Source organism: Xiphophorus maculatus, chromosome 6 (assembly GCF_002775205.1).
Source record: "Xiphophorus maculatus strain JP 163 A chromosome 6, X_maculatus-5.0-male, whole genome shotgun sequence".
In the NCBI taxonomy this organism is placed as follows: Eukaryota; Metazoa; Chordata; class Actinopteri; order Cyprinodontiformes; family Poeciliidae; genus Xiphophorus; species Xiphophorus maculatus.
Genome location: NC_036448.1, coordinates 14,678,832 through 14,702,243, shown reverse-complemented (window position 1 = coordinate 14,702,243; position 23,412 = coordinate 14,678,832). Strand labels below are relative to the sequence as shown.

At 40.0% G+C, this 23,412-nt stretch overlaps 1 protein-coding gene and 2 non-coding genes across 8 annotated transcripts; all 3 read right to left on the bottom strand.

The window, feature by feature from the left end:
* Window positions 1–1,304: 1,304 nt before the first annotated feature.
* Window positions 1,305–22,716, bottom strand: LOC102220226 (eukaryotic translation initiation factor 4 gamma 1-like). 6 transcript variants are annotated; one of them, XM_023335175.1, is made up of 33 exons: window positions 22,285–22,716; window positions 20,447–20,569; window positions 20,276–20,356; window positions 20,066–20,098; window positions 17,519–17,539; window positions 17,024–17,203; window positions 15,911–16,007; window positions 15,004–15,114; window positions 14,590–14,732; window positions 14,288–14,380; window positions 13,354–13,429; window positions 12,420–13,256; window positions 12,081–12,166; window positions 11,784–11,970; window positions 10,556–10,689; window positions 9,822–9,935; window positions 9,337–9,720; window positions 8,991–9,137; window positions 8,648–8,884; window positions 7,590–7,694; window positions 7,250–7,498; window positions 7,009–7,126; window positions 6,138–6,240; window positions 5,588–5,964; window positions 5,369–5,481; window positions 5,117–5,289; window positions 4,893–5,018; window positions 4,289–4,370; window positions 4,078–4,176; window positions 3,675–3,818; window positions 3,381–3,462; window positions 3,004–3,144; window positions 1,305–2,731 (listed from the first exon to the last, which is right to left on the bottom strand). In XM_023335175.1, exons 2-33 carry the CDS (start codon window positions 20,519–20,521, stop codon window positions 2,550–2,552), a joined length of 5,130 nt encoding a protein of 1,709 aa, XP_023190943.1. In that variant the 5' UTR covers window positions 20,522–20,569; window positions 22,285–22,716; the 3' UTR covers window positions 1,305–2,549. The 6 variants fall into 6 exon arrangements, with proteins under 6 accessions (XP_023190943.1, XP_014328361.1, XP_023190944.1 ...); XM_014472875.2 differs by lacking the exon at window positions 15,004–15,114 and having other exon boundaries at window positions 22,285–22,715; XM_023335176.1 differs by lacking the exon at window positions 15,004–15,114 and having other exon boundaries at window positions 11,784–11,967; window positions 22,285–22,715.
* Window positions 8,523–8,597, bottom strand: LOC111609003. Its single transcript, XR_002752966.1, has one exon. It is a non-coding gene; the product is annotated as a small nucleolar RNA SNORD66 (small nucleolar RNA).
* Window positions 9,230–9,306, bottom strand: LOC111609002. Its single transcript, XR_002752965.1, has one exon. It is a non-coding gene; the product is annotated as a small nucleolar RNA SNORD66 (small nucleolar RNA).
* Window positions 22,717–23,412: the final 696 nt, after the last annotated feature.

The window sequence follows — 23,412 nt, the reverse complement described above, 5'->3', positions numbered from 1 at the left end:
TTGGTATGCTTGTAATGTGCTTCACAAATGTGAGGATGTACATAGAGTTTGGTGATATTAATAACATCTTATAGCTTAATTGAGGTTGTTTCTAAGTATGGAATAGGTTGTGGGGATTGCAGTTTTGCTGAAGATGCAGATTACATATTATGGTTGATTAAAACAACCATAAGCAGGGGTGCTGTGGCGGCGCAGGGGTAACGCACAGCCCATGTATGGAGGCCTTAGTCCTCGATGCCGTCACAGGTTCATATCCCGGCCTGTTGACCTTTGACTCAAGTCTTCTCATTACCCACTTTCCTGTCTACCAGTCCATAGCAGGGCTCACAGTAGACGGTGTTCAGAAAATCAGCATATATCGATTTAAAAAATAAATTGGCAAGAGGAAAACCAAAAAAAATTAGAAAGAAAATAATTTAAATGGACCAGAGAATAGTTAAAATGGCAAAGACTTGGTAAGTGATCACCTCCCCCAGTGACAGGTCCAGTGATACTTCAATAAATGCCTTTGTGAAGCCAAGTTATCAGCAAGGTCTGATTTAAAAAAGAAAATGTACTGAAGAGGTTACAATTTGCCACCCAACTTATTAACTAGTTAAAATAAAAACTATAAAATATTTAATAGGCTGATGAGAGCAAGATTTTTTTTCTTTTGGGGTTTGTTGGGGTTGAGTGTGACATCACCCCAAACGTTGAATTTATACACAAACAATGAAAATGTCCCTAATATTTTTTCCCCTTTTCCCATCAAGACGCCTTCGATCCTAAACACACATATGACATGGAGGCACTTGTGTTTAAGACCAACAAGATTAACGTCCAGATTACTGGACATTATTCGGAAAACTAGTTCTAGTGAGATCACCCCACTAGAAACCCTCCCCCCAAAAAACAGGAAGTGTAGAACAATTGTGGATTCGACCTATGGGTGGACAACTAGTTCTGTTGGCAATAGCTGGTCAGGCCGATGCTAAACAAACGTGAAGCAGCTTTCATAAGTACTTCCAATAATGGGATAAGCTGTACAGTAATTCAAAATATGACTGCATTATGAATATTTAGTTAAAAATATAAACTTTTAAAGATGTTATTGGAGGAGATGAAAGAAGCAGTTAACCAGACCCTGGAGAAGTGGTCAAGGTTTCACAGCCACATCAGATTTATGTGATGTGGCTGATCACCGCTTCCTACTTCTGTAGAGTTTAATGTCGCCTGGTAAAGAAAAATACAAAAAAAAACACAACCCTCCCAGTCAAACGGTAAACATTCAGACACATTCAACACATTTCAAGACAAACTCTGCACAGCAACTTAATAAGTCATTTATTGTAATGTTTGTCACCTCCTCTTTCCAGTTTCCGATGCAAAAAGAAGCAATCATTTCTTAAATAAAGAAAGCAAAACAAAAATATTTACAAAATTCAAATAAAACTAATAATCATTGAATTATCTAAAGCACCTCTCTGCATCTGGACAACTGTGGTTTCTGCTGGAAAAGGAGACACTGCAATTACATCAGAAAGTCATAGGTTCTGAAAAATAAAACAGGAAAAAAAAGTTCATCATCATCATCATTATATATTTACAGAAAGGTCCTGAAATGAGTTTCCACTTAAAGTAGAAAAGGCTTTCGGATCACTTCTGTGTTTTTTATTTATTTATTTTTCTTATTTCCCCTCCGTCTTTGTATACATTTAATTTCATCACGTCGTTTTTTTTTTTCTCTTCTTTTTTTCTGCAGATTTCAAGTTTCTAACGGTGATTGGGTCAAAAGGTGTCAGGTTAAAGTACAGAAGAGGTAAAGATGAAGAGTCAGTCAGTGTGGTTCACTACCGAGGATGGGAAAGGATGGCTTAGAGGAAGCATTAAGACCAACCCCCTGTAGTCAAAGTCGACATCGGTTCTCTGAAAGCTCATGATAGGAAACAGGAAGAGAGAAAATAGACAACCTTTGCATTAAAAACTCCCCATCTGCCTAGTTCAGTTTCAAGTCCTCAATGTCAAACATTTTGTCCACTGAATTCTTAATTGAAGCACACTTCAGTCATGCTGCACACTCCGGTAAAGGACAGAGAGAGGACCTGTGAGTTAGGTCCGTCCATGAGTCAGGGAACCCACCGCACCACACACCCTGCGGTTGCTTCCTGCAGGTCAGAGGATATTTAGGCATAATCGTCTAGGAGAATGAAAAAGCAGCCAGTTGGTTTGTGTTACTGTGACAAAAAAAGAAAAGAGAAAAAAAAACAAAACAGTTTTGTAGTGATGTGTGGATTCTCACACGTCATTAACAAGCAGTCCTGCTGAGTGTGTTTTCAAGTTTATTTCATGAGGACACTTGCTGTGTAAAGCAGGAGAGGAGGGAAGGGAGAAATGATTGTTTTCTGAGTTCATCTCTCAAACAAAAAAAAAGAAAAATAAAGATTTATCCTCATTGAGGATTGATTCGAGTCTGCCACTCTGGGCTAAATATATTGTCTACTACTCGCCGCAGTTTCCTGCTGAACCCTCCCTGCCGCCCCACGTCTTGATGAAAGCAGGATTTCGATTCCTCAGTCCTTGTCGGACTCCTCTTCGGCGTTGCGGAGGAAGGTGAAGAAGCCGGTGACGGATTTCAAGGCTACGCCTTTGCCCGTTTGCTCTGCCGGATCTTTGCAGGACTCCCACTTGTAGAAGACCTCCTCGTCGATCACATCCTCGTCGTAAAGACTGTTGAAGAACATCAGCAGGAGGCCTGAAGAAACGGAGCACAGAGGTCAGTGTCAACACTCGCACGCAAAACAGTTAGCGCTTTCTCACCAGACTGCTGCAGGTGGATTGGAAAGCAAACATTACAAGTAACAGCCATTGACTTTCATTGTTAGAGACAAAAATGGAGAAAATATGCTTGTCTTTCTGCGGAATGTCGAGTTAAAACGGTCAAAATAACCTAAATGACCGTTTTTAATCGTCTGTACTCTTAAAGATGCTTCACTGCAAATTCAAAGAAATGAAATAAAAACGTACTTGCAGGCTGCTCCATGTGCACCATGAGAGCCTGGAGGGCATAAAGGGCCTGGAGGGCTTTCTCCTCGTCACAGAGGTATCTCTGCAGCAGACTGGCTCTCTCTTTGATCTGCTCCTCATCCACCTTGTACGGGTTGTCGCCTAAATTGTGATGTTTGAAAAAAAAAAAAAAAAAAAAAACAACACAAACATGTATCTTCTCACAAGTGCTGCCACTCTAGAGTGTCTTCGCTAAGAAGGCCAATATTGGACTGACAGAAATGTGCTCAAATGCCACCTTTAGGTATATGTGCGAATCAGCCAATCGCAAGGCAGCGACCCAGTGCATTTAGACGTCTAGATGTGATGAAAACTATTTTTGCATCAGATCCACTTACATATGATGGCAGACTGGCACACCGATGTCATCAATGATCGTAGAAACTGGCTGGAAGCACACTGCTGCTCATCGAGATTGGCCTAAAGAAGAATCAAAATATATTGTTAAAAAACATAATCACAGCTAGTACAGAGATGAAGCAGTGGTCGCGATTTTTACATGATGAACAACATTGTTTGCCTTTATCTTCCTTTAGTATTATTCTAACACCTATTAATGAAAAATTAAAAAGATATTACTTTTTTTTTCCCTCCATAGTTCCTGAACTATCACTATATTCTAAACCACACACCTCAATCCAGTCTCTGATTCGCTGGTTGTTGGCTTTCTCTTGAAGGAGTCGGTCCAGCTCTTTGCTGATTTCATCTCCACTGAGGATCTGCTTCCTTCCAGCTTCCTCCGACTCCGTCTCTTCTCCTGTGGTGAACTCCACTTTCTGAAATGCACAACATGTGTAAACAAGCCTGAAAAACAATGTTCAGCAACTTGGTGCTGGTTGTTTTCATCTTAGTTTGTTTACATTTTCTCCAAATGCAAATAGATCAACAGCTAAGTTGGTAATTGAACAAACAGAAAATATTAGCACCATCGAAGATGTAGCAGACACTTGGCTACACAGAAACTACACATATTGGAGAATCAGACAAGATATGGCTTGTCATATCATAATAAGATGTCTAAAATCTCATGCATACCTGATCTGTGACAAACTTGTTGACATCTTCATCCTTGGACAAGAACTCATTCCAATTTAGTCCGGCTTCTCTCCACAAAGACCCAACCTTTTCATGAGTCTGGCAAGAAAACCAAATTGAAAAATGTTTTAGTCGAGTTTGGAAATATTTCAAAAATACAAAGCCAGACTGCTTAACTGCAAGTCTCCCCTTTTAAGACTTGTGTACGTACCATTCCTTTGCAGAGCAACTTGATAATCTGTGCCAGCAGCAAGCCGGCCTTCTCCAGAGGCACAAGAGGCTTCGAGATCTCCCTATAGACAGTTGCAATGTATCAATATTTCAGCTTTCATAAGCTTATAGACTGCAACAATATTTAATTACTCTGTGGGTTTGCTAATAATGCAACAGAAGGAAACTCAAGTGGGGGAAAAAAACAAAACTTAAGTTTAATATGTTATGTTTTGATTTTAGATGTGTGATGAGGCCTCGGGCTGGAAAGATGTGACCTAGATTTCCATCTGATTAATCCTCCTTTATTCCAGGTGGAAAATTATTCTTAAAACCTAATTGTCTTTTGGTTATAATTAGAAATCTATAATTTATGTTAAAATATGCTAAGCAACAACCAGACAATAGCTAGTATTTATAAATATAGTTCTACTGCACTTACATCTCAAGCCCATTAAAGCCTTTGGAAAGAAAGACTTCAATACATTCTGTATTTATGATAGCTTGGACATTTAATGTTTTAATTTTGATTAATTACAGAAAAATGTAGGTGCATATGATGCATATGACATCCCATGGCAAGTGAATGCTACCATTATTCGTACCTAAAGAGCTGTCCCATAGGGATGCCCCGGTCATGGAGCATGGGAGTAATGAGTTCTGCCAGGTAGAGCCAGATGTGAGGTATATCTATGGCCATGTCCTCTGCCACTTCCAGGATCTCTAGTAGCCTAAAAGAGAAGAGAAACTCTTTACTTCCGCATCCCCAATTCTACTTCAACTCTAAAAGTTCCTGTTGAGACACAGGACCTCAGTGACCTCTTCTTACCCTTGGTAGTACTGCTGTACGGGCAAAGTCCCTGCCTCTACAAGTCGGTGTAACAACAAACCCATGCGCTCCCTAGCAAGGGTGCTGCGTTCAAGTGTCGACTCGAGGCCACAGCTCACGAACACGTAGAGCAGAGAGGCACTATTTAACTCTGCAACACACTGCAGCGCCTCCTACAGGGCAAGAAGAAGATGAAAATCAGAGATGGAAGTACTACCAACAAGAAGTGCGCCTGACGGAACATTTTAGTACCTTTATGTCGTTGATGTGGAGGTATTCTTCAATAATGGCATTGGTCTTTTTCCTCACCTCCTCTTCTGTCATGGCAGGTTTGGGAAGAGAAGCAGGAACACTTTCCCGCTTAACTAGACAAAAAACAAGAGGTGAGAATAAGCTGACGTTCACTTTGTTTTGTCAAACGGACTACTAATGTTCATTTTAAATCTTGTTCTAGTTCCTTAACCCAGATACCTGGAAGGTCTTTGCTCGGACCAGTGTCCCGACCACTTTGGCTCCTGCTTCCTCTGTCATGGCTTCCCCTGTCTCGACTGCCTTGGTCCCTGCTTCCTCGGTCCCGACCACCTTGATCTCGGCTTCCTCTGTCCCGACTGCCTCGGTCTCTGCTTCCTCTGTCCCGATTGTCGGTCATGCTGGCAACGCGGCGCACAGATTCTGCTGTTGTCCGGCTGTCTCCGCCCCTTCCACCACGCTCCTGTGATTCCCTGCTGAAACTTCTCTTGGAGAACTGGTTCCCGTCCTGTCGCTCGCTGCGAGCAAATCTGTCGTAGCGATCCCTGTCATGGTCATTCCGGTCTCTGTCACCACCACGTTCCCGGCTGCCGCTCGACCTAGAAGGAACGGATTAATATACTTTAAACATTTCCAACATGTTAAAAGGATTAAATAATACTACTGTACATCTATCCTGAGGGCTAATTGCTTGAAGCAGAAAACTAGCCGAGAAGAAAACCGCAGCGAGGCAATGAGGGAAATTTATGGAGGAATGTGCTGCTTCTATTACCTCTGAGGAACTCTGCGATCGGTGTCTGTTGATGAGGACATCGCCCCGGATTGCTGCAGTGCTGAGAATCGGTTCAGAGTGCTGGTGGCTGGACGTCCAGAGTCTATAAGAAAAGGAAAAACATACATCAAAAGGCCAAAATCTGAAGAAAAAAAGAATGACCTCAAATCCAAGGTTCTTATAGCATGGTTCATATATTTTTCCCCACAGTAAAATTTAAGCTCTTTTTAAGCATTTTCAAGGTTAGTTTTTCAACTTTTCCAGCACAACCATTTGGACATAAAAACAATACAAATTAACTAAAGACCATTTAAATTCACCATTATATGATATAATTTATTACCATTATTAATAATGTCTTGTGTTTGTACTTTACAATGCAGGGACAAAATAAACTAAAATAAACCAACATTTTATGTTTTGAATTTTCTCTCACACCCTATGGACTAGATTGGTCTGAGAATAAAATACAAATTTGACAAAAGTCCCCCAATTTCAGTAACATAACATAAGACCACCTTTATTTCAATTACACAAATCAATATAATCAACATTCCTTCCATATATATATGGAAGGAATGTTTTTTAATTCATTTATTTTTACTTTGAACAAATCTGTGTAAAGGTATATCACATTCCTTCTCAAATTAAATGCTTAAGCAAAATTTAAATAATCATTTGACTTTCTGTACCGAGTCTATTCACCTGAATGATTATTGCAACTCTATTAGACACTGTGTAGATAGAACATCATAGGCTTTATACAGGAATCAAGCACTTTCCGAACCTTGAAAACATCTTATTGAAATTCAACTCTTCTCCAGGATTTCAAGCCCCCTTATCAACCCTGTTACAGAGACAAGCAGCTTACCTTGATCTCCACTTGCTGGTTTAGCTCCACTTCCTCCACTGCTGCCTTTTCCCCAGCTTCCCCACATGCCTTTCCCATCCGGAGCCAGCCGCTGATTGTTGAAGTCCAGGGCCCCAGGCTGCAGGAACACAACCGAACCACAGTCATGAAAAGAAGCTTCTCAACACTTATCTATACAAAATTGCAACATTCCAATGTGTAACGCAGCAGAGAGTGACGCTATGGGCTCTAGAGGTTTTACCTTTGTGATCTTGCTAAGGCGGGTGATGTCGATGGGTCGATTCTTGGAGATGGGCACTGTGTTCCAGCCCTCGTCTTGAGACTGGGCCACCCGGCCCCTCGCTGGCGTGTGCGGACCCCGGCTGTCCTTCTTTGACAGCAGCTGCTGCTGGACTTTGATCTGTTCCCGGTGCTCCTCCAGCTCTGCCTCTTTGTGGATTTGGTCAATTGTTTTGGGACCCTGGTCTCCTCTACGAGGAACCCAGTTATTCTAAGAATCACAAAAGGAAAATAAATAAATAAATAATCAGCACCAACACTTACTTATGAGCCGCTTTACTGCAACTTCAATTATCATTTACCTTTCGTAGGTCCAAAACATCTTGCAGCATGAAGCGGATTCTGGACGAGGTTTTCCTCTCTTTGATGATCTTGTCCATCTGGTTGAAATACTGATCCATACGAGGCTGAGAAAGACAACATTTATGGCTTTTATGTACCTTTGTTATGATACAGGAAGTAAAATAATATTTTCACATACAGTGCTTTAAAGTATTCATACCCCTTGAGCTTTTTCACATTCATCATCACAATCATAATGCTAACTAATTTAGTAATCAATTTATCCTTACCTGGAGCACACAGACTCAAAAAAGGTCAATTGCTCAAAGAACAAGAAACTCAGAGCACACATTTTGCATTTAAGATAAACGGGGGGGAAAAAAATAAAAATGCTCTATCCAGAACTCCTCTAATGGTCTGGTTTTCTTCTTCATCTGGTTCAAATGTTGTAAAAACAAACAAACATCTCCTTTAAGCTACCTTTTGCTATCCAATAATAATTAATTGGATAGCAATTATTAATTATTAATAATTGGATAGCAAAGTAATTATATGCATTTCTAATATAGTATAACAAAGGCTTAAATGAAAAATCAGCAGAATGTGCCTATTTTTCTTTATCTGATTAATCATTGGAATAATTGATGGATTAATTGATAACTAAAATTGTTGTCCTTTTATAGCCACAAACTTCAATGTACTTTATCAAGCTTTTATGTGATGGAACGACTAAGTAGCGCACTTCAACTCGGACTTCTGTTCAACAATTATTACATTACCACTTTTCCATAAAAGGCCAAGGTTGGTAAGGGAACAACTAATAGTTTTCCTGCTGAAACATTCTCCCATCCAAGTTATTCTGAAGGCCATTAGTTTGTATTTAGTGCTCTGAGGGTAAAGAGGGTGTCTACAAATGCACATCAATATCAAGGGGTAAAGATACTTTTGAAAGTCTTCTCAGTTCCTCAACCCATCATAAATAATCAGTGGCCCAGACACGTGGCACAAAGAAACAGTCATCACAGAAGACTATTTGACGTCACCCACTTCCTTCTGTACATGTTGATAACCAACTAACCTTGGCCTTCTCAAAGTCCAGGTCTTTGCCAATGGTGGACAGCAGTCTGCAGAGACACTCCAGAGATTCTTCATCGTGGTTCTTCAGTAGTTTGACCACACAGTCGTGCATGATGGCCTCTGTCAGCATTTTCAGCTTGAAGAGTTCGCCGATGAATTTTATGTTACCCAGCGAGCGCCTTCGAGCTTTGTCTCGGGACTCTTCCAGTTCCACCCTTAAACGCTCACGCTCCTCGTCCTGCAGAGAAATAAGCAGGAGGTTCGTTTGTGCTTTAATAGCCACAAGATCAATTTTGTGCAAACAAATTAAGAAAACAAAAACAAACAAACAAAAAAAAACATACATTCTTGGAGGCTTCCATCTCTTTCTGCTTTTTCTCAAAAATCTCATCATCGTCCTGGTCCTTTTCAAACTCTTTCTGGCAGCGGTTGAGTAGAAGTTTGCGGAAGTTCACAAAGTTTCCAGGTTTATCCGGGGCGGGCACTTTCAGCTGGGGAGGGACAACAACGAACCAGAGGTTGACTCAATTTTAAATCAGCAGCAATTTGGGGATAAACACAGACAGAAAATATATAATTTCTGCTCTTTCAGTTCCTCAATACCATCATGAGCATTCAGTGGCCCAGACACGTGGCACAAAACTTGAGTCATCATTAGAGCAGTGACGGTGTGTACAGCATACTACTCACCCCTATAAGGCAGCGGCACATGTTGGCGTAGGCTACGGAGAAGTTGGGCTCTGAGATGGCCTTCTCGAAGATGAGGTCGATGGTTCCCTTCAGCCTTTCTTCTGTGTCTATTTTCAGCTCCATCACCTGCTTCATCAGCTCCTGGAACTTCTGCGGGGTGAGCTTGTTCAGAATGCTGCGCAGACGCTTGAACACCTCATGAGTCTTCCCCTGCTCAGCGTCAGCCTCTTCGGGGTTGTTGTCTTCGGGCTTTATGGTCGAGGGCTTCCAGGCGTTCGCAGCTTTGTTGAGCTGTACGTTGTCCGTAAGAGACCTGCTGTTGAAGATGATGATCTTCTTGGGCTCTTTTCGCAAGCTCTGCTGGGAGCGATGTGACCCAGAGGGCTGAAAGTACAAACCAGATATTTATAAAGTAAGTTAGTTTTTTGAAATACAACGTGAAGTTGTAATAAATCTGAACAGAGAAAGCTCTGATTTTAAATAACCTGGGGTCGTCCTGCAGATTTGCCTCCAAGACCCCCCAAAAATGTAGGAGTGAAATCCGAACCCGCACTCATCAGCCGACTTGGATCAACAGGCCGCAGCGGAGTCTTGTTTACCTGGTAAAGTAAAGTAGGCTGTAACATACTGGTTGTAAACCTGCAAAGATGAGTCACCTCTCACTATTCTGAAATGAAAAGGGGAGAAGCAGAGGGATCAACACATTCTATGCACTGTAGTTCTAGGCTCACAGGATTTAATAATTACCATGGTTGTAGTGTAGTTGCTTCACAATAAAATTACACTTGCTAAAATTTCTTCTGACTTTATTGTCCGCCGATTAGGGTTGAATGAATAATCAAATTAATTGTGATTGCTACAAGAACGCTGTGATTGCATTTTAGGCAATAAAAATGTATTTTCTTATTTAAAAAGGAATTCATTATTTATATATTTAATTTATTTCTAACATTGCATTAAAAAAAGCCTTAAATTAAAAATCTACAGAATGTGCCAAATTTTTATCTGATTAATAATTAGGATAATCAATAGACTAATTGATGACTAAAATAATTCCTAGTTGCAGCCCTATAACTGATTGTTTATCAAACTCAACAGAGCAGTCAAAACAACAACACAATGATCTAGGCCTCCGTTTATAGAGGCGTAGAAACCTTTGCAGTAAAAGCCTTTTCCTGGAATAAAGCCATGACATGACTCCAGAGAAGCTGCCACATACCTCGTCTAGGACCACGTCACTGATGACAGGCAGACCCTCTGGTTTGTGCATACTGGCGCTGCTAAACTGGAAGCCCAGAAGAAACTCTCTGTCATACCGCTTCTTTGCTTCTGGGTTTATTGGCTCCCCCAGGTCTGAGTAGCACATATTCAAGATGCGTCAGTAAACTTGACTCACATGCATGCTTAAAGTTTTAAACTGGATACAACGGTAAGTAATATGAGGAAGAAAAGTGCTGCTTGGAAGAAGGGAAAGAAAATCACTACCAATTTTAATTTCTTCTAGACTTGAGTGGTTTATGTTTTATTGCCACTAAAATGTACTGAACTTGTAATTTCAGTAATTTATAATTATATTTAATAGATGTCTATTTTCAGCTATATTCATAACATGTCTGTTGGAAATGACGGAACCCCCCCAGAAATGCCTATTTTTGAAACACTCTGAATGTGCTGTAAGCCTGCTGTTAGCTTTGTAAATTTAGCTAGCAACAGAGTTTTCAATATTTTACAGTGTAATAACTTGTTTCTGACTAATTTCTTCGTCAAAAGGCTTTTGTGCAGTGTCATACCACAAACATGAGTAGTACATATGTACTCTGGCGTAAACATTACGAGCAACTCATCTAGGTTATTTAAATTAAAATGTTCACACTGTACTACAATAAACCCAAGCGACTGAGCACCAAAAAATGCTGCAAACACAAAAAATTGAAGCAAAAACCTACAAAAAACAAAACAAATGCAAATTAAAATGCTGCAGCAGGAAGGAAGTAGATATAGAAGCCGTCTGGTCCAATCTGATTTGCTTGTCAGCTCCCTCTAGTGGTCTGGAGCACTTTTGTTTTGTGGAGTGTGTTTGTAACATTTCATACTTGCAATTGCTTTTGCTTTTCTAAGCATTTTTCCTTTGCTCCTATTTCCTGTGCTAGCGATATTTATGGCTTACAGCGACTTTCTGTTGATTTTTTTTAATGTGTTTTGGATTTTGCATTATTCATGTGTTTGGAGCTTGCTTCACTGTTTGCTGCGTTTGTACAACAATGAGCAACTGTAGTTTTACCCATTTAAAGAGCTATTTCACCATAGATCTTTTAACAATTTCTTTTTATAAAACGTTTGAATCTTTTCGGAAACATAATCCAAGTCCCCATGATTATTTTAACATTATATGAATTACTGAACCAAATAACTTTGACAAAATGTTTCCTTTAGTGATCATAACTAACCTTCTTTGTACTGGTATTTCTGCTCAGTTGGATCAAGTGTGGATTCGAGTTTGTCCGGCTCAGCATTCTGCTTGTCCTCTTTTTCCTCCGAGGTCTCATCTACTGTTTCAGTGGGAGGCTTAGCTGGCGCTGGAGGGCTGACCTGGACTGCTGAGGGTTCAGGAACAGGCGTGGCATCTGGCTCCTGCTAAAACATATTGATGTTTAAGTTATCTTACAATAGTGATTGCCATAAAGACTGACTTGTTCTTAAAGTTGTGTTACTGTCTGTAACATAGCTGCTGAAGAGAGTCTCACCTCTTCGAAGGCATCCAGAAGGCCCCCAATGGCTTTTTTGTTGAGCTCTTTCATGCTCTTCTTCTTCTTTGGCACAGACGTAGCAGCTACAGACAGAGGACAAGTTATAGAACATAACAGAAGAAAAGAAGAACATAACAGAATAACCCGTTTGATTTATTCTGTATGTAATAAGCTTTTTCTCGCAATTTCCTCGACATTTATTGGACGTCAGCATGTATAATGGAGAGCAGTAAAAATTAGTATTTTATTATAACTCATGTCTTCATTGCCAATAGCTTGCCAATAATTATTTTACTACCAACAAGATGAAACAAGTGAGAATCACGTCAATCTCACCTTGCATAGTAGTTTCCTCTGGGCAGCTGGCAGAGGCAAGAGGAGCATCTTCAGTTTTCTTCTGCGGCCGCTCTTCCTCCCTCGTCTCCTCCTCTTCGTCTTCTTCTTTCTGTGCTGGTGTCGCTGATTCCTGAGATTGAGAAGGGTCAGGTTTGTCCTGGGGCGTAGTGTCAGACACCGGGACATCTTCAGAGAGTTCTTCAGTCTCCTGAGGAAGGCCGTTGGAAAGAGGAGACTCTGCTGGATGAACCTCTACCGGTTCTGGTTCTGAGCTCTGGTCCGCATCCTCTGCCTGTGAAGCAGCAGGTTCTGGTACAGCGAGGGGCTGAGAGACGTTGCTTGATGGTTTTGCAAAAGCATCCTCTTTCACAGTCTCCACAGGGGTATCTGCAACTTCAACGGGGGGTTCTGACTTAGCGCTAGCTGTCGGTTCCTCTTTTTCCAGTTGAACTCCTTCTGGCTTCACCTCTTTCTCCACAGACGGAGCAGCCTGTGGCTCCTCTGTTGTCAACGGCGTCTCTTGTGCTACCGGTGATGCAGAAGGTCTGACCGGAGCATCCACTGTGTCACCGGCTTTTGAGCTGACCATAGTTACTGCTTCAGCAACACTACTGATACCTGCTGCTGCTGATGGGAGGGAAGGCGGAGACTGCCGCTCCTTTAGCGACGGGGAAAGTCTCTCAGCTGAGGCTGTAGTGGCCACAGATTGAGTTGCTAATTCAACAGGCGGAGTAAATGGTCTGTTTATTTCCTGTTTGGCCTCCACCACAAGATCCGTGTTTGCCGGAGCAGCAGGTGGAGGACTTTCAGGGGAGGCAGAAGGTTCCACAGGCTCATCTGTCGAGTGTAAAAATAGAAAATTTAAAAAATAAAGCATGCCAACAGGCTGACAGATTAGCATTTGTTTGCTAATCAAACTCAAATGTTTCCTCACCTCTTCTTGCCACTACAGCAACAGTCTGTACGACTTCACCATTGGTCTGGGCAACACTTACTTCTGCTACAGATGCCTACGATCAGAGACAAACAGGTTTTTAAAGCAATGTGTAAAATAATGCAGTTAATTTACAGTGACAATTTTTATTCTTTTATTAATCTATGAATAAAAAAAAATCTTTCAACTTGTGTGAATGTAAACTCTTCAGACCTGCTAATGTAGTTTAAATCACTTTCTATTCCACACTTTCAGTATCATAATTCTCAAGAGCTTAATCAAAAAATAATCCCAAAACTCATTATCTGATCAAAAGGAGCATTGCCAAGAGACACTCTTTGCATTAAGCAACATAGTTTCTCAATATGTCACAATGAAGAATGGAGACAAACTAATTAATGATGAGAATTGACCATTTATAAATTTAACTGGGTCTGATTGGTTCTTTAGGAACTGCCATGACCCACTTATCTTTAAAGCTGTAGTTTTACAAACCAGTCATAGCTACAGCAAACAAGATTTATGACTGCTGAGCTGGAAACTGGAAAAATTTGAAAACGTGACAATTTAAAAGATGAGCTAAGCACATATTTTATGTATTTTACCAACAACTTTCATTCTTTTAATTAGGGTGCAGGTCCCCGGTAAACACTAATGGAAGTTAAACATGGTGCACCAAAATAAAACTGGAAATTATTATGAAAGTGAATATGAAATGTAAAAATAACTTTAAAAAATATGTGTTGTAAAAGAGAGACAGCACATGTGACCAAAGTCTGTTGGTCTCTTATGAAGGAGATATGCTATAATTGATTTAGGTGAGTGTCATTAATAGTGATGTTATCACTGCCTAATAACTAAATTCTCTGTGGGGTGTTAAGAGCTTTATAATGCACCTGTAATACAGAGTTGACTTTCTAAGCGAATAACTGACCAGTGGGGGGGTTGCTGTTGTGGTAGATCTTCCACCTGACATGATCTCCTTTGTAATGTCACGCCCACCTTGGTTGGGGTCTCGTATTGTTATCTGGCAGGAAGAAAATCAGCAATGTTACTTCCTAATATATGCTGGCAGTGTGTAATGATCCAGTCTCTTTAGCACAATTGTTGCCACACAACACAACACCACTGTCATTTTCAGGTAAAGAGAGAAAGTTCCACGCAGATAGTACAATACAATTTCTCTCCATTCACTTTTTTCACAGAATGTGTTGGCCTTTTGTTGGGAGACGCTACCTGTTTGCGTTCCCTCTTTGGCGGGGCTTGCGGCTGTGTGGGTGCTTGCTGGGGAGGTGGAGCTTGTTGTTGTGGGTTAATCATCACCTGCGCTGGCTGGACTGACGCAGAGTACTGCGGCTGAGCAGGATAGTACGCTCCTGCTGCTTGGAGAAACAGATACACAGTTGGTTGGCAAGGAGATTTCAAAGTGGAGCTTCTCAGTAGTTTTGCGCACAGAACTCATTTAATAAATTTTGTACGACTAAGAAATAATACACATGCATTACACCTCAATGGTCCTTCTTAACACCTGGTATTTTTAAAACAGTAGCGAGTCTAAAAGAAAACATGTAGGACGTAATTAGAGACAGGAAGTGCCACAGATTATTGCCACTGAAGCTCGCTGACCACAAGCGCGCGCACACTACTCACCGGGGTAACGCTGGGAGGTGAGAGGAGCACCGTGGAGAGAGAGACGGCCATTCTCTCGCCCGCCCCCTCTCCCCCCACCACCCCGCCTCTCCCTCGCAGCAAGAGAGGGCTCTGAACCAACGCAGCAAGGAAAAGGGAAAGGGGAGTGAGGGGTCAGGAGGAGGAGAAGAGAGGGCAGGAAGAGACAGATGCAGTATGAGTTAATGAGAGGATCCAGAGGAAGCAGGGTGTTAAGAAGGTCCCAGGAAATGACCAACAGTTTGATCCTTCCCGCTCATAGGAAATTTCCTACTTACTTTTGGAAAGGATTGACAACGTGGCAGTAGAATTTTGACACAGCGGAAAATAAAATCTATTATTTGAATAAGTAGAAAGAATACTTTAAGAACAGTTTCTGATATATTTGGATGATGGTTTGAAAATTTAGCACCTAAGAAAAGTTTAGTTAATTGTCCAACCAAATCTGAGTATTATTCAGATTTGGTCCCTTACAACATTAGATGCCAATTAACCATCTAAGTATATGCAGACTCATCTGAAACATGAGCTTTAAAGTCATTTCATGGGACCTACAAGGAAGTGTCAGGTGACTGCAGATAGAGAAAACGGACCAAAGCAGAATCAAGCTAGACCACGTGCAACTGGCACTATAACACTTACAGCAGTATTGTAAAACAGAGAAGCACCAGGAATATACATATATAAAAAATAAACATTTATTTTAAAAAAACAACCAAGCAAAACCATAACAAAAGCAGTGACAATTTCCAGACAAAGGGTAGAGATTAGAATATATATATTGCAGATAATTTGGGGGAGATTTAGTAACTGTGATTACATCTCCTTCAATGGTAAAACTGAAGGCTGTGCTTGGTTGTTGTTGTTGGTGTCAGGGTAAAATCCATACCGTAAGCAGAGTATTCTGCAGGACTAGTCCCAGGATAGAAACCTGTGCCACTGGTCACAGGATACTGTTGGGTAGGAGGCATGTATGGAGTACGGTACTGCAGAAACAACATTAAGAACAGGTAAAAAGCCGTATCCTCAGAAACAAACTGAACACTGTATAATAACAACAAATGAAATGTTATAAATCTTTTTCAGACACTTTGTGTGTTAATAAATGACAATGTTCTATTTTAAGAGTTTATTTGATTGAAGAGTTATATAATCAAATTATTAAATCTCGTGAAAAATCAGTGATTTGATACAGTTACTGAATGTAACAAAAATAAAGAACATGCACTAAAAGCTTGCTATTATTAAATTTGACATGTTTAGTACTGAGTTATTGACACCATGCAACTCATCCAAATGACACTAACAACTAATTAATGAATTTTGCTTCAAGGACTTACTCTTCATTCAAAAACTTAGAGAGCCTGATATGTTGAATTTAAATTAAAAAATGGGAAATTATCAATTTGAGTATTTGGCCACTAGGTTTTATAGAGTTCATGTCTGTGGTTTTGTGGTTAACAGGAATTAAAAAAACAAAGCAATAGTGAAAGAGTGTACATCTTAAGAGCCTCTACCGTCTTTGATAACAGTGTACTTGTGTGTTAACCAAAGAGAACCCACCAGAAGGTCCCATGGAGGAAATTATATTTAAATATGATTCTCATAGCATAAAGATTTGACAATCAAAACCATGTTTGCAAAACTTTAATTCAACAAAATCGTGTTCAAAATTGAGATACCCTTTTAAAATTTTAACTCCTATGATATTATCACATATTGATTCGCTACTCGAATCTATATTATTAGTTTATTTTACAGCATGTTTAATTGTTTTCTTTAGTTTTAGATGCTAGATTATAAAAACCTTAATTTTTTAGCATTGTTAAAAGATTAGTTTTAATATTAATTGAAGGGTGTTTTGTTAAATCTGCAGATAGAATATCTAATTTTCATACACCAGAGTGGGAGTAAATGATTAAAGATGACTTTAAAAAGACAGTCAAAGCCGGTCCCAAAACAAAACCCAGCTGATGGCTGATAATTAACTCGATTAACCAACCTGTCCAGGTGGGATAAAATAGCTCTGAGGAGAGCCACCGAAAGAAATCTGCTGCTGGGGGATCATCATCATCTGGGAGCTGGTAGGGTACACATGCGCAGGTGCAACAGGTCGAGGGCCACTGGTTGTCTGGACCCTAGGACCACTGGCGGCCATAGTGGCTCGACTCGGATAGTAACTCTGGAGTAAAGATGGAAATTAGAAAACATTAGAAACAAAGCAAAAGAATTGAGAAAAATGTCAAAAATCTGCTCAGTGTGCATTTAATTTCCCCAACTATGCTACGCCTCGCCCATTTATTCACATATGGTGAGGATGTTTTGGTTGGTGCATTGGTCCTATTGCAGATATAGGGAAGCAACGCACTCACAGCATCTGCTAATTTCTGCATCAATCTGAGAGTTTCAATATGGAATCTGCACTGCTTATTCAGTCTTGTTTCCCTGTGAGGTTATCGAAGTTAGGAGAGGAGGGGGGGAAGAGAAAAGCGATTACCTGCAATGCTCTGTATCCACCCTTCAGCCGCACAACACATGAGCAGAGAGCAAGAGAGGGAGTGAGATTAAGGAGAAAATGAGGACTAGAGACAATGAGGAAGGTTGATATTGCAAAAACATTTTAAAAAGCGAAGGCTGTGACAGGAAACAGTGTGTCCCAAAATCATGGTGACAATGAACATGCAACTCTGTGGGAAGGTCCCATATCAAGGTGGATAAATAATTTTTAAGGTGTTTGCAGAAACTGGTGTGAAATTACAGCAAGTAATTAACAATGTTTCAAAATGTGTTTTTTTTACCCACCGTTAAATCAGCTTTTGTATCTTTGTGGTTTCATTTGCAACAGTGTTCTCAATGTCAATTCCAAACGTATCTGTTTTTGTTAAATACTTCCTTGACAGCAAAACAGCTACACTCGAGCTCCTAGTAGGTATTCTACACTGTAAATGTAGAACTGAAATTTCTTTTAAGCGCATCTCAGCATCATTACAATGTAACGTATTTACCTTTCTAAGGTTGTTAAAAATCTTTACAGATGTTCAGAGCCAGGTTAATCCAACTGTGAAGTGCATTGTTACAGCTCATTACATCTGGTCTCCGGTTTGTTTATGATTGTGAATGATCCATCTGCCTGTGACTCCAACTTCAGATTATGAATGCGAGGCAAGCCGTTTAGGGGCTTCTACGCCGACTGAGTCACCAGCTCTGTTGCACCCTAAAACCTATTTGTTTGTTCTGCATTTCTCACGCAGAGCAAACCACAGGCAGCGTGCAGCTCCACATTTACCTCTGAATCATGGAGTCTCATTATTTTCTTTAAATGTTTGCTCCCCCCTCTGGAGTCTGTCTGCACCCACGACATATTCCCTTTTGGACGATAAAGTTCATCTTATCCTTATGTGAAGTTGTAATCGATATTGCGCCGTTATGCCAAGTTAACTTTTAAAATGGACCAAAGTTCCTAACAGTCTGGGGTCGTTTTTCCTGGTTTTCTGCTCATCATCTACCAACTTTCTCAATCACGCGTAACCTACACAAAAGCATTCTGTGCAAAAACAAAACCCATCACCTATTACACAGACTGTATGCGGAGAAATATGTGGTTGAACAATGTGAAGCTATGTAAAATAAACAAAAAATCAAGGTAGAAGATTTTTCATCAGGCACCCCCCGCCCCCTTCTGATCATTCCAGTTATATTTGCAGCTCTAATTCTAACGAATAATCCAACAAGTATTAAACTTGTCTACCACAGCAGCTTTAATATGTTGGAAAGACAAGCACCTCTGTGTCATGATAGAGAGAGCATGAACTGGGATAGCAAAGCAGTAATTTTACTTAATAAAAGATGAATGTTTGACATTACCAGACAGTCAGCCAATAGGGCTGGATAAAACTTCCTGGATCAAAAGCTTCCGTCGCAGTGGAGTGAATAACCAAAAACCTGACACTGTTTAATTGCATGCACTGAAAGTAGGTTATTATATACATATCAAAATGTTCACAGTGTGACCCCCAAGTTGTTTTTCTTTAAAGTGATTTGTATACATTTATCTGTAAAAATGAACAGAAAGCTAATAAAATCCTCCCGCTGAGCTATTTTTCCATTATGAATGAATGATAAATATTACATTAAAAAAAATTTAAAACAAATCCACTCAGATCATGCATAAGCTACAGAAACGCCAGCAGTCGCTTTGAGTGATGATCTATGCTCCATGAGCCATAAATATGGCTTATTTTAGTATTCCTGGCAGACACTTTAAATATTAAACACTCACAGTGAGATGACATTATGACTAATCATCCAGGCAAAGATGCACTGATCTTGTGGTTTGCTTGCAGCATTTTAAAGAGAGATATAATAACTCCCCTTGAGAAGACACCAGGATGACAAGTCAATAAATTAAATTGCAAGGTAAAGAAGGAAATCACAATTACTAAGATTAGGTGAACTGGATTTGAGATAATGGACAAAAATATAAGCTATTACACCATAAGGGATTTTTCCCTCAATCTATAAGCAGTTAAAGTGGAATCCAAAACAATTTTTTATCTTGCATATTTTGGTAATGTAACAAAAACTCACATAAATATCAAACTATGTGATGAAGACAATACAAAATCCATGGATTCATAAATCTTATTTTATTCTTTGCTAGTTCTAGCAAAGAAAACATCATAAAAACGTAATAAAAACTGCCTTAAAAAAATCTCTCATTTTGGCATTTAGCAAATCGAAAAAAATGTTGGTAATCTAATTTACCTAAAAGTTAAGCTAGCTTTAGGAGAATTTAATGGATAGAGGAAGTTGACCAAAAAAAAGAGTTTTTTTATGGATGGTGAATAAAATAAACATTGTGTTACCCTACTGAAAAACTATCAACTGAGGTGTGAAGAAATGCATCTCAAGAATGAAATGACAGCCTAAGCAAAAAAGAAACTAAAGAAGTTTTTGGTGTAATTTCTGAAAATGTAGTCGTGAGAACATGCATTACACTAAAGGCAAAGAAGGGATATAAGGACAAAGTGAGGAGAGTTAGTACCTGTTGGTGTAAAGTACGAGGACCTGTAGCAAACTGGGAGGACAGCAGAAAAGAGTAAAGAGGTCACAACAGACATTGAAGGCTTTTACACAAACACTAAGCCAAAGCAATGCAGCAAAAGAAGCCATGTCAGAAGTCCAGGTGAAAGAGCGGGAAAGACTTCTGGCGCAGAACATCAAATCCAAAAACCTAAACAACATGAAGAAATACCTGTCTCGGCTGCTGTGCGGAGTTCATTTGCGGAGGGGTGGCAAAAACAAGAGAAGGTGGTTGTCCGGGGCCGTATGCAGCCTGGAGAGAAAGAAAAAAAAAAAAAAATAACTTTATTACAGAACTTCAATTTACTCAATCAATATATTCCACCCAGAAGGTAGGTCTCACCTGGTTTAATACAGGGGATGGGGAAGGATTTGGGACAGAGGTGGGTCCCGTTATAGGTTGTGGTGGTTTGTTCATTTCACGTTCTTTTATTCGTCTGCATTAGGGTGGCTGTGTGTTGCCAGCCTTTGAGAGAAAAAAAAAACCAAACAGACAAGTATTTCGACATCTAAATAATGTGTTTAAAAAGGTTTCAATTAAATCACAGTTATTACAAAAATAAACTGTCTATAACTGAATAATTCAAGGCATGGGTGCAACATGTTGCCCAATTATATTTGCAGCAATGATGGATAAGAACACCACTGTATGGACACATCTCTAGTGTGGCACCACCACTAAGCAAAGAGGGTGTGGTCTGTGGGTTTTGCCCAAGATAAAACCACCACTACCACCTCCCTACACTTGCATATTGCGTATCCAAAGCATTAAGCATAAACACCAGTTAAAGTCAAAGAAACATTAATAATGTTTAGGTTTTGCCCTCCAAATCTTTACAAAAGACAAGAAGGGGCAAACGGGGCAAGCTACTAATTGCTGGTGCTACCGGTTTAAAAGCATATTTAGCTGACAGAGTAGCCGTCAGCCAAATATGTCTTTAGCTGACAGCTAAAGACATATTCTAATTCCCAGTAAGTTTAAGAAAATGGATACCTCAGGTCAAAGGGCATTTACTGTGTTAACAGTGTTGTGTTAGGTCCATGTGAGCAAATAAGCTGTACAAGTACCATAAGTTTATGTTAAGGTCAATGAATTTTCAATTTAACACAAAAGAAAAGCGTATTAACATTTTAAAGATTGTACATAACAACAACATGAAGGAACTGCAGTGGAAAAACTGATGTTTCGAACAGACATAGCATTCTCACACAGGAGCCATCGTTAGCTGCTAGCTAGTGCCATGCTTTAAGGCTTTAAGCCACAACGCTGCCATATGGTTGTGAAGCGTGCAGTGTTGGATAGCCGGCGTGCGAACCCTCATTAAAGATGACAAAGTGTTCAACGAAAAGATTATTATGTCTTAGCGAAGATGTGGGTTAACATGAATTTTACCGACCCTCTAGCGTGGCAGGCGCTCGTAAATCGTAGCTACCAGCCCTGCGTGCTAACGTTACGTGTCCCGCTACCACAGACATTTTCTGTAGTTACGCTACGTGGCTCAGTCCGCATTTAACCCCGGAGTACATGGTGTTCAATTTGGTACGTACTAATAATGGGCGACACGTTTTGTCGGAAAACGCGAGAACGAGGAAACAAAGTGTTCCCGAGTAAAGGGGGCTGACACGTTCTGGTTACTGTGGAGCTATTGTTGGTGAACGTCAGCTAGCCGTTTAGCGCTGCCAGTGATGTGAGCAAATTAAACAGGCCCCAAAAAGGCTCCACGATCAAATGAACCCATCCAATCTGTCATTCAATCATGTCCTTAGCAGATAATAATTTCACTGGTAACTTGGTATGAAACAAAGCTTTGCAACAAAGGCGCTGTCTGCACACATGATATAACAGGGTTAACACCAAAACGAGGTAAGCAGTAACTGGTGAAAATAACCGGTGAAGATTAGCCACCAACTGTCATTTCAGCGAACCTCAAGATAACTTCAGTCAAACGCCGCAAACAGCAGCTCAAAGTATAAGCACTCAATTAATAAATGTTAAAACTGAACTGACTGCAAAAGTTTTTCTCTGGAAAAAAAAAAAGCAGAATTCATCTGCTTGCTATCCAAGCGTGTGGACTGACAGCCGGCAGGGCCTGTTCAACCTGCATGCCTTTGACAAAACTAATACCTAGCTCGAGTGAACGTAAAGCTAGCATCAACAAGGCTAACCGGCCTAATTCTTACCAGGTACCAACAGTGTCAGGGTTGTAAACTGGGAACTTGGGGTATCAGCCTCTGGTCAGTCTTCTGTTGGTGAAAAGTTTGTTTGCTTGTCCTTGCTGCAAACAGACGAGTGAAGCCCTTCTTGGCTATTGACTTTAGCGAACTAGTTGGCTAACCGGCAGATGGGGTGAGTGCTACTGATGTCACTTCGGTTTAAATCCCAGGATGTTCAAAAGTGACAGTGGTTTAAAAAATATATAATAATATCGCTCTTCGGGAGTGCTATTGATAATTGCGATAACTCCCAAATAAGCCTCTGGACTGGAGGTCCATGATCAAGGCGTCGATGGTGACGGATTGCCGGTTAGATTTGTACTCTCTCGTACGCAAGGCTTAGAGAGAGGCCATAGTGCGATGTTTCTGCTGTACGGAGCCGGTGCGCCTCCAAGTCGCATGGGTGAGTTCCGGGGAAATTACAATTTGATGCCGGTTCCTTGGTCATGTGACACTGGAGAATGAATCATTTGAGGAAGCGTACAAGAAATATTTTTACTGAATAAAATGAAATAGAAGAGATACAAGATGTTTGAAAAATAAATAAATAATAGCATACAGTAAAAATGTTTTAGTCTCAGTAATGGAGGGTTCAAAGGATATTGGGTTTGGTTCTCTTTTCTGCTATTATTTCTTCTTTTTTCCTCTTCTTTTTGTAAACCTAATTTGTTTTCAGGCAACAAATAACCACTGGAATATACAAAATGCTGCACCATTATAGATGCTAAATTATATTTAAAAACAGAATCAAAACAAAATTTACATGAGACACAAACAAATCCACAAAATATTACTACTACTACTAATAATAATAATAAATGTTATGAATAACTATCATTAAAAATGTTGATAGTGAGTAAACTTGAAATTATGCTTAAGAAGTAATCAAAACAAAATTTATTCAGTTATCATCCCACAACGTAGATCAACAATAATCATTTTATTACATGGCATACATAGAGAAAATCAAAAAAATCCGACAAGGCGTTATTAAATTACTTGTTTAACTTGTCCAACCAATTAACTGAACTGCAGAGAACTGTAACTCCAAAAGTAAGTGAACACATAAATAACAAAAAGCCCAATATGCTTCAG

Bases quoted from the DNA above. Each gene is read 5' to 3' on its own strand.
- LOC102220226 (XM_023335175.1), bottom strand. From the start codon at position 20,521: ATGAACAAACCACCACAACCTATAACGGGACCCACCTCTGTCCCAAAT. The intron at 4,371-4,892 runs GTACGAATAATG...AACTGTCTATAG, and splicing joins CCTATGGGACAGCTCTTTAG to GGAGATCTCGAAGCCTCTTG. The intron at 3,819-4,077 runs GTATGCATGAGA...TGTGCATTTCAG, and splicing joins ACAAGTTTGTCACAGATCAG to AAAGTGGAGTTCACCACAGG.